The sequence below is a fragment of the Crinia signifera genome, chromosome 2 (assembly GCF_055691185.1).
Source record: "Crinia signifera chromosome 2, ASM5569118v1, whole genome shotgun sequence".
NCBI lineage: Eukaryota > Metazoa > Chordata > Amphibia > Anura > Myobatrachidae > Crinia > Crinia signifera.
In genome coordinates, this window is record NC_139218.1 from 3,359,581 (window position 1) to 3,375,042 (window position 15,462).

Here is a 15,462-nt window from a genome sequence, read left to right on the forward strand (position 1 = left end):
CAGACAGAGGTATATATAGTGTGGGGACAGTGATGGGTGCTGCACCAGTCCATGTGCCTCTAGGTACAGACAGAGGTATATGTATATAGTGTGGGGACAGTGATGTATGCTGCACCAGTCCACCTGCTTCTAGCTACAGACAGAGGTATATATAGTGTGGGGACAGTGGTGGGTGCTGCACCAGTCCATGTGCCTCTAGCTACAGACAGAGGTATATATAGTGTGGGGACAGTGATGTATGCTGCACCAGTCCACCTGCCTCTAGCTACAGACAGAGGTATATATAGTGTGGGGACAGTGGTGGGTGCTGCACCAGTCCATGTGCCTCTAGCTACAGACAGAGGTATATATAGTGTGGGGACAGTGATGTATGCTGCACCAGTCCACCTGCCTCTAGCTACAGACAGAGGTATATATAGTGTGGGGACAGTGGTGGGTGCTGCACCAGTCCATGTGCGTCTAGGTACAGACAGAGGTATATATAGTGTGGGGACAGTGGTGGGTGCTGCACCAGTCCACCTGCCTCTAGCTACAGACAGAGGTATATATAGTGTGGGGACAGTGATGGGTGCTGCACCAGTCCATGTGCCTCTAGGTACAGACAGAGATATATATAGTGTGGGGACAGTGGTGGGTGCTGCACCAGTCCATGTGCCTCTAGCTACAGACAGAGGTATATATAGTGTGGGGACAGTGATGTATGCTGCACCAGTCCACCTGCCTCTAGCTACAGACAGAGGTATATATAGTGTGGGGACAGTGATGGGTGCTGCACCAGTCCATGTGCCTCTAGGTACAGACAGAGGTATATATAGTGTGGGGACAGTGGTGGGTGCTGCACCAGTCCATGTGCCTCTAGGTACAGACAGAGGTATATATAGTGTGGGGACAGTGATGGGTGCTGCACCAGTCCATGTGCCTCTAGGTACAGACAGAGGTATATATAGTGTGGGGACAGTGATGTATGCTGCACCAGTCCATGTGCGTCTACGTACAGACAGAGGTATATATATATAGTGTGGGGACAGTGATGGGTGCTGCACCAATCCACCTGCTTCTAGCTACAGACAGAGGTATATATAGTGTGGGGACAGTTATGTATGCTGCACCAGTCCATGTGCGTCTAGGTACAGACAGAGGTATATGTATATAGTGTGGGGACAGTGATGGGTGCTGCACCAATCCACCTGCTTCTAGCTACAGACAGAGGTATATATAGTGTGGGGACAGTGATGGGTGCTGCACCAGTCCATGTGCCTCTAGGTACAGACAGAGGTATATATAGTGTGGGGACAGTGATGGGTGCTGCACCAGTCCACCTGCCTCTAGGTACAGACAGAGATATATATAGTGTGGGGACAGTGATGGGTGCTGCACCAGTCCATGTGCCTCTAGGTACAGACAGAGATATATATAGTGTGGGGACAGTGATGTATGCTGCACCAGTCCATGTGCGTCTAGGTACAGACAGAGGTTTATGTATATAGTGTGGGGACAGTGATGGGTGCTGCACCAGTCCATGTGCGTCTAGGTACAGACAGAGGTATATGTATATAGTGTGGGGACAGTGATGGGTGCTGCACCAGTCCATGTGCCTCTAGGTACAGACAGAGATATATATAGTGTGGGGACAGTGATGTATGCTGCACCAGTCCATGTGCGTCTAGGTACAGACAGAGGTATATGTATATAGTGTGGGGACAGTGATGGGTGCTGCACCAGTCCATGTGCGTCTAGGTACAGACAGAGGTATATGTATATAGTGTGGGGACAGTGATGGGTGCTGCACCAATCCACCTGCTTCTAGCTACAGACAGAGGTATATATAGTGTGAGGACAGTGATGGGTGCTGCACCAGTCCACCTGCTTCTAGCTACAGACAGAGGTATGTATATATATATATATATATAGTGTGGGGACAGTGATGGGTGCTGCACCAATCCACCTGCTTCTAGCTACAGACAAAGGTATATATATTGTGAGGTCAGTGATGGGTGCTGCACCAGTCCACCTGCTTCTAGCTACAGACAGAGGTATATATATATATAGTGTGGGGACAGTGATGGGTGCTGCACCAGTCCACCTGCTTCTAGCTACAGATAGAGGTATATATATAGTGTGGGGACAGTGATGGGTGCTGCACCAGTCCACCTGCTTCTAGCTACAGACAGAGGTATATATATATATTGTGAGGTCAGTGATGGGTGCTGCACCAGTCCACCTGCTTCTAGCTACAGATAGAGGTATATATATAGTGTGGGGACAGTGATGGGTGCTGCACCAGTCCACCTGCTTCTAGCTACAGACAGAGGTATATATATATAGTGTGGGGACAGTGATGGGTGCTGCACCAGTCCACCTGCTTCTAGCTACAGACAGATGTGTATATAGTGTAGGGACAGTGTTGGTTGCTGCACCAGTCCACCTGCTTCTAGCTACAGACATATGTATATATAGCATGGGGGCAGTGGTGGGTGATGCACCAGTCCACCTGCTTCTAGCTACAGAGAGATGTATATATAGTGTGGGGACAGTGATGGGTGCTGCACCAGTCCACCTGCTTCTAGCTACAGACAGATGTATATATAGTGTAGGGACAGTGGTGGGTGCTGCACCAGTCCACTTGCCTCTAGCTACAGACAGATGTATATATAGTGTGGGGACAGTGGTGGGTGCTGCACCAGTCCACCTGCTTCTAGCTAGAGAGAGATGTATATATAGTGTGGGGACAGTGGTGGGTGCTGCACCAGTCCACCTGCTTCTAGCTACAGACATATGTATATATAGCATGGGGGCAGTGGTGGGTGATGCACCAGTCCACCTGCTTCTAGCTACAGAGAGATGTATATATAGTGTGGAGACAGTGATGGGTACAGCACCAGTTCACCTGCTTCTAGCTACAGACAGATGTATATATAGTGTAGGGACAGTGGTGGATGCTACATCAGTCCACTTGCCTCTAGCTACAGACAGATGTATATATAGTGTGGGGACAGTGGTGGGTGCTGCACCAGTCCACCTGCTTCTAGCTACAGACAGATGTGTATATAGTGTAGGGACAGTGGTGGGTGCTGCACCAGTCCACCTGCTTCTAGCTACAGACATATGTATATATAGCATGGGGGCAGTGATGGGTGATGCACCAGTCCACCTGCTTCTAGCTACAGATAGATGTATATATAGTGTGGGGACAGTGATGGGTACAGCACCAGTCCACCTGCTTCTAGCTACAGACAGATGTATATATAGTGTAGGGACAGTGGTGGGTGCTGCACCCGTCCACTTGCCTCTAGCTACAGACAGATGTATATATAGTGTGGGGACAGTGGTGGGTGCTGCACCAGTCCACCTGCTTCTAGCTACAGATAGATGTATATATAGTGTGGGGACAGTGATGGGTACAGCACCAGTCCACCTGCTTCTAGCTACAGACAGATGTATATATAGTGTAGGGACAGTGGTGGGTGCTGCACCCGTCCACTTGCCTCTAGCTATAGACAGATGTATATATAGTGTGGGGACAGTGGTGGGTGCTGCACCAGTCCACCTGCTTCTAGCTACAGAGATATGTATATATAGTGTGGGGACAGTGATGGGTGCTGCACCAGTCCACTTGCCTCTAGCTACAGACATATGTATATATAGTGTGGGGACAGTGGTGGGTGCTGCACCAGTCCACCTGCCTCTAGCTACAGATAAAGGTGTACATAGTGTGGGGACAGTGGTGGATGCTACATCAGTCCACTTGCCTCTAGCTACAAACAAAAGTGTATATATAAATATAGTGTGAGGACAATGGTGGGTACTGCACCAGTCCACCTGCTTCTAGCTAAGGAAAGATGTATATATATTGTGGGGACAGTGGTGGATTCTGCACCAGCCCACCTGCTTCTAGCTACAGACAAAGGTATTTATATATTGGTATTGGACAAAGGTATTTATATAGTGTGGGAACAGTGGCGGATGCATCCTGTGAGTTTGCCTGTAATAAATGTTATTATCTCCTCTCTGTCCCACTTCCAGGCCGGAGTCTCTCCCAGCACAATGTACACGACTCCCCAGACCCCTTGTTCCGGACAGAGGGTTCTGCTGTCTCCATTTGGTGTAACGCCAGTGGTCATACCGTGGGGGGTTTTGAGTGGTCCATGTTTCCTGCTCATTCTCCTACACAGAAGTTGCAGATTGTCAGCTCTGTGGACCCACACTTCTCCTATACCATATACAGAGATCGGGTGAGGGTCAGACGGGAGATCTACCTAGAGAGGGTGGGAGACGACAAATCTCGACTTCACATCACCCACCTGCGGGCACAGGATGCGGGCGAGTATGACTGTTACGCCCCAGATACAGTTTCCAGCTTCTTTGGTGGTTACAGCACCAGTGTCACCCTGATAGGTAATTCACTGTCCCCATACTATACCCTACCAGTGGTTCCCAAACCTTTTACAATTGGCGCGCCCCAGATTAGCAGCATCACTTCACTGCACCTCTACTCCAAGAGTTTCTTATTGTAGTACATATTATATACAGTATATATAGGAAGTAACTTGTGCCGGCCGTTACCCTTACGCTCAGCTGTGTGGTGGCGGCCAGTGGGCCTGATTCAGACCTGATCGCATAAGTAAAATCTCTCTTTAATGGACAAAACCATGCTACATTGCAGGGGGCAGATGTAACAGGTGCAGAGAGAGTTACATTTAAATGAGGTGTGTTCAAACTGATATCTATATTGCAGTGTAAAAAATAATGCAGCCAGTATTTACCCTGCACAGAAACAAAATAACTCACCCAAAACTAACTCTCTCTGCACCTATTACATCTGCCTCACCTATTACATCTGCCTCACCTGCAGTGCAGCATGGTTTTTGTCCATTAGAAAAAGAGTTTACTTTGCGATCAGGTCTGAATCAGCCCGAGGCACCCATGCCAGAACCTTCTACACTCCTGCCAGAATCTACGGCAACCCAGTAAGAAGCCTGCAGCACCCATGGGAGAGCCCTGAACACACCTTCTACAGATCTGCAGTACTCTTGCCAGAGCCCTATGGTAGCCCTGCTAAAACTCTGCAGCACTCCTGCTATAACCCTGAAGCACCCCTGCTATAACTCTGCAGCACTCCTGCTATAACCATGCAGCACCACTGCTATAACCCTGAAGCACCCCTGCTATAACCCTGAAGCACCCCTGCTATAAATCTGCAGCACTCCTGCTATAACCCTGAAGCACTCCTGCTATAACCCTGCAGCACCACTGCTATAACCCTGAAGCACCCCTGCTATAACTCTGCGGCACCCCTGCTATAACCCTGAAGCACCCCTGCTATAACCCTGAAGCACCCCTGCTATAACCCTGAAGCACCCCTGCTATAACTCTGCAGCACTCCTGCTATAACCATGCAGCACCACTGCTATAACCCTGAAGCACCCCTGCTATAACTCTGCGGCACCCCTGCTATAACCCTGAAGCACCACTGCTATAACCCTGAAGCACCTCTGCTATAACTCTGCGGCACTCCTCCTATAACCCTGCAGCACCACTGCTATAACCCTGAAGCACCCCTGCTATAACCCTGAAGCACCCCTGCTATAACCCTGAAGCACTCCTGCTATAACCCTGCAGCACCACTGCTATAACCCTGAAGCACCCCTGCTATAACCCGGAAGCACCCCTGCTATAACTCTGCGGCACTCCTCCTATAACCCTGCAGCACCACTGCTATAACCCTGAAGCACCCCTGCTATAACCCTGAAGCACCACTGCTATAACCCTGAAGCACCCCTGCTATAACTTTGCGGCACTCCTGCTATAACTCTGCGGCACTCCTGCTATAACCCTGAAGCACCCCTGCTATAACCCTGAAGCACCCCTGCTATAACCCTGAAGCACTCCTGCTATAACCCTGCAGCACCACTGCTATAACCCTGCAGCACCACTGCTATAACTCTCCTGCTATAACCCGGCAGCACCCCTGCTATAACCCTGCGGCACCCCTGCTATAACCCTGAAGCACCCCTGCTATAACTCTGTGGCACTCCTGCTATAACCCTGAAGCACCCCTGCTATAACCCTGAAGCACTCCTGCTATAACCCTGCAGCACCACTGCTATAACCCTGAAGCACCCCTGCTATAACTCTGTGGCACTCCTGCTATAACCCTGCAGCACCACTGCTATAACCCTGCAGCACCACTGCTATAACCCTGCAGCACCCCTGCTATAACCCTGAAGCACTCCTGCTATAACCCTGCAGCACCACTGCTATAACCCTGAAGCACCCCTGCTATAACCCTGCAGCACCACTGCTATAACCCTGCAGCACCACTGCTATAACCCTGAAGCACCCCTGCTATAACCCTGCAGCACCACTGCTATAACCCTGCAGCACCACTGCTATAACCCTGCAGCACCACTGCTATAACCCTGCAGCACCACTGCTATAACCCTGAAGCACCCCTGCTATAACTCTCCTGCTATAACCCTGCAGCACCCCGGCTATAACTCTCCTGCTATAACCCTGAAGCACCCCTGCTATAACTCTGTGGCACTCCTGCTATAACCCTGCAGCACCACTGCTATAACCCTGAAGCACCCCTGCTATAACTCTGTGGCACTCCTGCTATAACCCTGCAGAACCACTGCTATAACCCTGCAGCACCACTGCTATAACCCTGAAGCACCCCTGCTATAACTCTGCGGCACTCCTGCTATAACCCTGCAGCACCACTGCTATAGCCTTGTAACACTCCTGCTGTCAGTAACACAGAGAGATCATCTGTCTTTTCTGTAGTTGCCATTTGGGATAATTCTTGTCCACAGTTGTTTGGTGTAGAAACAAATTGTAGCTGCTCCTATTATGGACATTACTGTCCACCTGTGATCCTTCCTGTTACCAATAACAACCCCACCATCACCAGCTCTGAAACTCCTGGGCCTTCTCTCTGTTAATCTGTTCTCTATGTTGTCTTCTCCGCAGTGATCCCAGACTCGCTCCGGGCATGGTTATTGTCACCAGAGGAGCTGACTCTTCATGAAGACGACTCATTGACCATGACTTGTGAGGTTTCCTCTGGTACCCGCCAACACACACACTTCTCTGTGAGCTGGTATCAGAGACATATGGACTCAACACAGACAGTACTCACCCTCTCCAAGCACAACGTTGTGTCTGCTGGGCCCGATTTCCTTGAACGCCATCAGGCTGGGGAGATCAGGCTGGAGAAAGTGACAGCCACTTGGTACCAGCTAACAGTATCCAGACTTGAGGCCTCAGATCAAGCAGAATATTACTGCCAGGCCACTGAGTGGATTCAGGATCCGGATAAGAGCTGGTACCCACTGACCACCAAGAGAAGCCAAGTCACCAGAGTTCAGCTTCATTCACCAGGTAGGACTCTACTAGAATGCTCCACTAGTTCTTCTGCAGACCACCGGTCAATATGACCATGCCGCCAGGTGATAGGGAGGCCCTGCAGTTTGCTCTGTAGACCACCGGTCGCTATGACCATGCCGCCAGGTGATATGGAGGCCCTGCAGTTTGCTCTGTAGACCACCGGTCACTATGACCATGCCGCCAGGTGATATGAAGGCCCTGTAGTGTGCTCTATAGACCACTGATTGCTGTGAACATGTCGGCAGGTTACATGGAGGCCCTGTAGTTTGCTCTGTAGACCACCGGTCTATCCTGTTAGGTTATATGGAGGCCCTGTAGTTTGCTCTATAGACCACAAGTCAGTATGAACATCCTGCCAGGTTATATGGAGGCCCTGTAGTTTGCTCTATAGACCACTGATTGCTGTGAACATGCCGTCAGGTTTTATGGAGGTCCTGCAGTTTGCTCTGTAGACCACAGGTCAGCATGAACATGTCACCAGGTCATAAGGAGGTCCTGCAGTTTGCTCTGTAGACCACCGGTCAGTATGAACATCCTGCCAGGTCATATGGAGGCCCTGTAGTTTGCTCTGTAGACCACCAATTGCTATGAAGTTACCACCCCTTCCCATGGAGGCCCAGTAGCTTGCGTAGAAGACTGCACAGGTTCTTGTGATAATACCATAAGCTCTCTTGCCCATATGTTTTAGCAACAAAGGATTGTTTACACATAGTAATGTTCTCGATCCATCAATCCCTTTGTAGCTGTCTATTAGATGCCGGATGTTTGCCTAGTACATTCTCATAGTGTCCATGTTTCCAGACCCCACACATGACTCCTGTACTCTGGCCTGTCACCCAGTGAGTGATGCCGAGGTGAATCATTGCTGTGGTGAGGGGCAGAACGGGAGCTGGTCAGGTATAGGGCACCCGTCACCCAGCGAGTGATGCCGAGGTGAATCATTGCTGTTGTGAGGGGCAGAACGGGAGCTGGTCAGGTATAGGGCACCCGTCACCCAGCGAGTGATGCCGAGGTGACTCATTGCTGTGGTGAGGGGCAGAACGGGAGCTGGTCAGCCAGGTATAGGGCATGTGTCACATAACAATCCTGTATGTCACCTTCCCCTGCCCACAAGCCAGCTACCTTCACCCAGGATTCCTCAGCTACTGCCTATGGCAGAGGAGCATGGTGAGGGCTGAGAATACTACAGGAGTATCTGTATCCAACCTTCTAAAGAGGATATTTCCCAAAGCAACCAATCAGATTCCAGATATCTTTTATTTATAGAATGTATCGGATACATGATAGCTCTGTTGTGATCGGTTGCTATGGGTTGCACGTGTGTATATGCGCACACGTGACCTGATCGGACCTCTGCCGCCATGTCTAACTGTCCCGTATGCTTTTATTGCAGAAATGATGTCACCAGTGCACAGCACATCCTTCAGGAGGACCCCCACCTTCCTAATACAGCTCCCCCTACTGGCCTGGGCTGCATACTGCAGCACCCCTTAGCAGCACCCTGTGTGCGGCCTGCAGGAAGACATCACTCTATGGGATACGGCGGCTGTGACGGCAGATAAGAACCACTTGGCCCCTTTAGACTGTCCATGTCCACTCCCAAGGTACTGGGTGCTTAATAAAAGATGCTTCTATCAATAGTGATTCAGCTGCTGCTTGGGGTAAGGGTGTAGTCAAACCCTCAGACATATAAACATATACACAACAAATAAAGTAGTAGTGGGATTGTATATAAGTTATTGTCAACAATTTATTAAAATTATTCAATAAACAAGTCAAATGAATTAAAAAGGCTTCCAAAATTCATAACAAAAATGTAAGACCAATAATTGAAATAAAAAAACACTTAATACATTGGGAGTTTGCCCCTTGGGAGTATCCTTGCTCCTCAGTATTTAGGGAGTCCTCATATACTGTAAGTAAAACTAATATCAGGCAATTGTAGATCTCACCACTGTGGAAATGTGGAGTCCACTTGATGCAAAAAGTCCAGGGGTCCTCACAAATATACGGTATCCAATGCTTTATGGAGCTCCCGCTAGAGGAATTTCTCTTTAGGACTTTGTAGATAAACATAAGATGACGCGTGTGTCAGCAGGAGTGTGAGGCGTGTGTCAGCAGGAGTGTGAGGCGTGTGTCAGCAGGAGTGTAAGGCGTGTGTCAGCAGGAGTGTGAGGCGTGTGTCAGCAGGAGTGTGAGGCGTGTCAGCAGGAGTGTGAGGCGTGTCAGCAGGAGTGTGAGGCGTACACCACTCTCCATTATCACTGGTGTGATAAACGCTTTTCGGTGTCCACACCGTGTAGATGAGATTTCATGCCCGTTAATAATTTCACATGTTGAAGAGGTTTCCAGGACGTATCCTAAGGGGCGCTTTCCTGTGCCCACTGACGCGTTTCGCTGATTAAATTCATTTTTTTCAAGGTGATGGCATAGGTCTCCAAGTGTGGGTTTATATACCCATCACATAACTGTTAATTGCAGGCACATGAAGCAAACAATCCCACTAGTGCACACACACTTACACATGGGGTGATAATTGGATTGTTATACTCACACTCGGGGGCACTCAGGTGTACCCTGGGAATGTACTAATAGATGGAGCGGTGTCATTTTCCTATGAAATAACTCTTCTGTAGCGTGCTACGCACAAAAGGGGCACATAATGCCTCGCTGTTACCCTGCAGGGGGCAGGTTAGTGAGAGAGTCCTTATTAGAAGTGGTGGCTTGTACCACATGGAAGGAGGGAGGCTGCCGCTGGCCACGATCCCCCCACCCCCCGCTGTACTATGATGACAGGCTCCGGAACTGGCGCATGTGCTGTACAAACCTCTGTATTGTGCATGTGGCCAGCTTCTATGGGCTTCTTCAGCAACAACCAATACAAAGGAAATCATGGTCCCAGCGGATGTATAATACAGATGGACCAGCATATACGCAGTACTGACAGAGGTGAGCACATCCCAATGGGACTGCCCTGGTGACTGGCAGGTCAGAATTCCAATAGGAAGTCAGTGCCAGTCAGTCACAGACAGTCATTAGTACAGTACTACAAGTTTTGCAAGTTGTCCATTTCCATTGGTTGGTTATACCCGGACTGGCCAGCAGGGAGCAGCAAACACCAACATACAAGACTGTATGATATTAATGGTACATAGTGTTACAACATGGGGAGATGTCACTATGTACAATGTACTGATATATGGTGTATTACTGATTAGGGGGCCCCTTTATCAAGTAACATGTGCGGCTAAATCCCCGAAGTTAACCGCAAATATTATGTATCACTGGATCACCTGCTGCGATCCCCCCCTGCAGTGCCGCCGGACGCATCCGCCATAGGTTTCTATGGGGGATGCGAAGCTGCCCGATGTTTCAACATCGGGCAGCCCGGCTTCGCATCCCTGGGCTATCACCATTCTGATGGTGATAGCCCATTGTAGCCTATGGCTACCGGATCGCACTGCGAGTGGGGCAGTGCAGTCACAGGGGTCACAGGGGGTCAGCGCATAACCGCGCATGCGCAGACCCCCCGGCTTCCGGGTTAGGGCTTCGCAGGGACGGGCTCCTTTCAGAGCCCTGTCCCTGCGCCCTCAAATTGATACATCCAGGCGGTATCAGATGATACCGCAATGCGATGCCCGGCGGTGTTATCACGCCGGCATCGCAATACAATGATAAATGCGCCCCTAGATGTTTCCATGCAGCAGGAGTGTGTCAGCAGGAGTGTGAGGTTTGTGTCAGCAGGAGCGTGAGGTGTGTGTCAGCAGGAGCGTGAGGTGTGTGTCAGCAGGAGCGTGAGGTGTGTGTCAGCAGGAGCGTGAGGTGTGTGTCAGCAGGAGTGTGAGGCGTGTGCCAGCAGGAGTGTGAGGCGTGTGCCAGCAGGAGTGTGAGGCGTGTGCCAGCAGGAGTGTGAGGCGTGTGCCAGCAGGAGTGTGAGGCGTGTGCCAGCAGGAGTGTGAGGCGTGTGCCAGCAGGAGTGTGAGGCGTGTGTCAGCAGGAGTGTAAGGCGTGTGTCTGCAAGAAGGAGTGTGAGGCGTGTGTCTGCAAGAAGGAGTGTGAGGCGTGTGTCAGCAAGAAGGAGTGTGAGGCGTGTGTCAGCAAGAAGGAGTGTGAGGCGTGTGTCAGCAAGAAGGAGTGTGAGGCGTGTGTCAGCAAGAAGGAGTGTGAGGCGTGTGTCAGCAAGAAGGAGTGTGAGGCGTGTGTCAGCAAGAAGGAGTGTGAGGCGTGTGTCAGCAAGAAGGAGTGTGAGGCGTGTGTCAGCAAGAAGGAGTGTGAGGCGTGTGTCAGCAAGAAGGAGTGTGAGGCGTGTGTCAGCAAGAAGGAGTGTGAGGCGTGTGTCAGCAAGAAGGAGTGTGAGGCGTGTGTCAGCAAGAAGGAGTGTGAGGCGTGTGTCTGCAAGAAGGAGTGTGAGGTGTGTGCCAGCAGGAGTGTGAGGCGTGTGTCAGCAGGAGTGTGAGGCGTGTGTCAGCAAGAAGGAGTGTGAGGCGTGTGTCTGCAAGAAGGAGTGTGAGGCGTGTGTCAGCAGGAGTGTGAGGCGTGTGTCAGGGGCGTGGCCTTAGGTGGAGGGGCATGGTCAAGTGCCATGACACCCGTTTGTCATTTTGGGGGGGTGCCCAGCACTCCCACAGCGGCTTTGGACACTTCGGGCAGCGCTCTAGCAAGGTACCCTGGGCAACTGCCCCACTTACACACCCCTCCCCCCTGGGCCTGGTCTGCCCTCTTGCATACTGTACCTCCCAACTTTTGTAATGGTGGAATTGGGTCATCCCGAAAAGTTGGCGGATCCTTAGGGCAGGGGTGGGGAACCTCAGGCCAGGGGGCCGTATGCAGCCCCCGTAGCCAGTCCGAGTGGCCCTCCCACCTGCCCGGCGGCTTTGCTGGGAATAAAGTACTGGGGAATTCTCGCGAGAGGTCGGTAGTTCTCGCGAGAGGTCGGTAGTTCTCGCGAGATTCCTCTCAGCAGTCGGAGACTGTCAGTCCTATTCAGCGGCAGCAGCCGGAGACTGTCAGTCCTATTCAGCGGCAGCAGTCGGAGACTGTCCGTCCTATTCAGCGGCAGCAGCCGGAGACTGTCAGTCCTATTCAGCGGCAGCAGCCGGAGACTGTCAGTCCTATTCAGCGGCAGCCGCCGGAGACTGTCAGTCCTATTCAGCGGCAGCCGCCGGAGACTGTCTGTCCTATTCAGCGGCAGCAGCCGGAGACTGCCAGTCCTATTCAGCGGCAGCAGCCGGAGACTGTCAGTCCTATTCAGCGGCAGCAGTCGGAGACTGTCAGTCCTATTCAGCGGCAGCAGCCGGAGACTGTCAGTCCTATTCAGCGGCAGCAGTCGGAGACTGTCCGTCCTATTCAGCGGCAGCAGCCGGAGACTGTCAGTCCTATTCAGCGGCAGCCGCCGGAGACTGTCAGCCCTATTCAGCGGCAGCCGCCGGAGACTGTCAGTCCTATTCAGTGTCAGCCGCCGGAGACTGTCAGTCCTATTCAGCGGCAGCCACCGGAGACTGTCAGTCCTATTCAGCGGCAGCCGCCGGAGACTGTCAGTCCTATTCAGCAGCAGCAGTCGGAGACTGTCAGTCCTATTCAGCGGCAGCAGCCGGAGACTGTCAGTCCTATTCAGCGGCAGCCGCCGGAGACTGTCAGCCCTATTCAGCGGCAGCCGCCGGAGACTGTCAGTCCTATTCAGCAGCAGCAGTCGGAGACTGTCAGTCCTATTCAGCGGCAGCAGCCGGAGACTGTCAGTCCTATTCAGCGGCAGCAGCCGGAGACTGTCAGTCCTATTCAGTGGCAGCAGCCGGAGACTGTCGGTCCTATTCAGCGGCAGCAGCAGGAGACTGTCAGTCCTATTCAGCGGCAGCAGCTGGAGACTGTCAGTCCTATTCAGCGGCAGCAGCCGGAGACTGTCAGTCCTATTCAGCGGCAGCAGTCGGAGACTGTCAGTCCTATTCAGCGGCAGCAGCCGGAGACTGTCAGTCCTATTCAGCGGCAGCAGCCGGAGACTGTCAGTCCTATTCAGCGGCAGCCACCGGAGACTGTCAGTCCTATTCAGCGGCAGCAGCCGGAGACTGTCAGTCCTATTCAGCGGCAGCCGCCGGACACTGTCAGTCCTATTCAGTGTCAGCCGGAGACTGTCAGTCCTATTCAGCGGCAGCAGCCGGAGACTGTCAGTCCTATTCAGCGGCAGCCGCCGGAGCGTGGGGCGGCTGCAGCAGGACAATTTGTAAGAGAAATTTTTACATATGGCCCCCGAAGAATTTTTTCCCCATACAAATGGCCCTTGGCACAAAAAAGGTTCCCCACCCCTGCCTTAGGGGATGGTGGGCATGGTCTTGGGTAGAGGGGGCGTGGCCTAGTGCTGCAACCCGCTTTTTTATCCTTTTCGGGGGAATGTCCAGCTCTCCACTAGTGACTGGGCAGCCCCCAGCGGGTGTGGTATAGGGGTCCGACAGTCGGGATCCCGACAGTCATTATCCCGACTGGCCGGACCCAGACAGCATGGTGAGCGCAACTAAGCCCCTTGCAGGCTTGCTGCGCTTGCCAGGCTGCGGGCACGGTGGCTCACTACGCGGGCCACCTATTCTATTCTCCCTCTATGGGCGGCAGCGGGTGGCCATCGGGAACCCGGCTGTCGTGTTTTGACAGTCGGGATACCGACTGTCGGGACCCCCCCCCCATGCACTGTAGAGATGCCATGTGCTTGCAGAGTGGCAGTGATCTCCAGCTGCCCCCAACTGCCACCCCACCCGCAGGACATTGCCACCTGTGGCAGGGACAGCGGTACAGTCTCCAAATAGCGGGACAGTTGGGTGGTAAGCTGCTGACACACCATCACGAGACTATGGGGCCCATTTATCAAGTTAGATTTGCGGCTAAACCCCCGAAAACACCCGTTTTCGGGGGTTAACCGCAAATATTATGTATCCCTGAAATGTATCACAGGGGACCGCAGCAGGAATCTCCGATCCCTGCTGCGATGCCCCCCTGCAGCGCCGCCGGCCGCATCCCCCATAGGTTTCTATGGGGGATGCGAAGCTGCCCGATGTATCAACATCGGGTAGCCTGGCATCGCAGCCCTGGGTTATCGCCATTCTGATATGGTGATAGCCCATTGTAGCCTATGGCTACACATCGCACTGCCCGAGCAGGGCAGTGTGGTAAGAGGGGTCGGCGGAGGTCAGCGCATAACCGCGCATGCGCAGACACCCCGGCTTCCGGGTTAGCACTTCGCAGGGACGGGCTTCTACCGGAGCCCTGTCCCTGCGCCCCCAGAATGATAAATTCCTGCGGTATCAGATGATACCGCAATGCGATGCCCGGCGTTGTCATCATGCCGGGATCGCTATATGATAAATGCGCCCCTTAGTGCGGTACCCACACAGTAACTCTCCTTAGGGGTCTATGTACTAAGACTAAGCGGTCTAAGCCCTGGATGGAGATAAAATAGCAGCCAATCAGCTCCTAACTGCCATGTTACAGGCTCTGGCGCTCATTCAGCTTGGTTTGTGATTGGCAATACAAAAGCGGCGGTAGGCCCAGGGCCTGGCCGCTCCCAGCAATGCAAACGCTAATGTGCGCTGAAGTGCGGAATCCTCCCACAAAGCTCCCGGCACCTCTGCCACAGGGGTCATCACTTCGCTGCTGTCTATGGTTATTATTATTATTATTCTACAGCGCTAGGCAACACACAGTCACGTGACTCACTGCCCTGCGTTATATATCACCATCAGATTGTCAGTACCTGGGAATTCTGTGGACCCGGGAGACGACCAGGAACCGGGGTAGCTTGCAGGATAGCGGGACGGATATAAGTCCTTCTCATACAGGACCGGGGAGGAGCCCGGGGCTGGTGGACACTGACGTGTAGAAGTTAGCCACGGGGTAGATGATGAAGGACCAGATGATGAACAGGAATCGGGGCCAGTCGTAGCAGGACCAGGATACACAGGTGACTGCAGTGGGTAGCACCCAGGTAGGGGGTGCGCAGGAGACTGTAACAGGCTGCAGCCAGACGCAAGGTACACTGGAGACTGGTGGTGATTTGTATCCAAACGGAAGGTGCACAGGAGGTGGCTTGCAGAT

The 15,462-nt window shown here is 52.3% G+C and overlaps 2 protein-coding genes across 2 annotated transcripts in view; both read left to right on the plus strand.

The window, feature by feature from the left end:
- Window positions 1–1,842: 1,842 nt before the first annotated feature.
- Window positions 1,843–8,883, plus strand: LOC146057538 (immunoglobulin superfamily member 3-like). Its single transcript, XM_083168889.1, has 4 exons — window positions 1,843–1,885; window positions 4,024–4,395; window positions 6,973–7,383; window positions 8,783–8,883. The coding sequence occupies exons 1-4, from the start codon at window positions 1,843–1,845 to the stop codon at window positions 8,881–8,883; spliced, it is 927 nt and encodes a 308-aa protein (XP_083025015.1).
- A 95-nt stretch (window positions 8,884–8,978) lies between these two features.
- PTGFRN (prostaglandin F2 receptor inhibitor) overlaps window positions 8,979–15,462 on the plus strand; it is a 102,238-nt gene continuing 95,754 nt past the window's right edge. Inside the window, exons 1-2 of the mRNA XM_083168904.1 lie at window positions 8,979–8,993; window positions 11,414–11,795. Of these exons, the coding sequence (XP_083025030.1) occupies window positions 8,979–8,993; window positions 11,414–11,795 (397 nt within the window). The remainder of the gene's footprint in view (window positions 8,994–11,413; window positions 11,796–15,462) is intronic.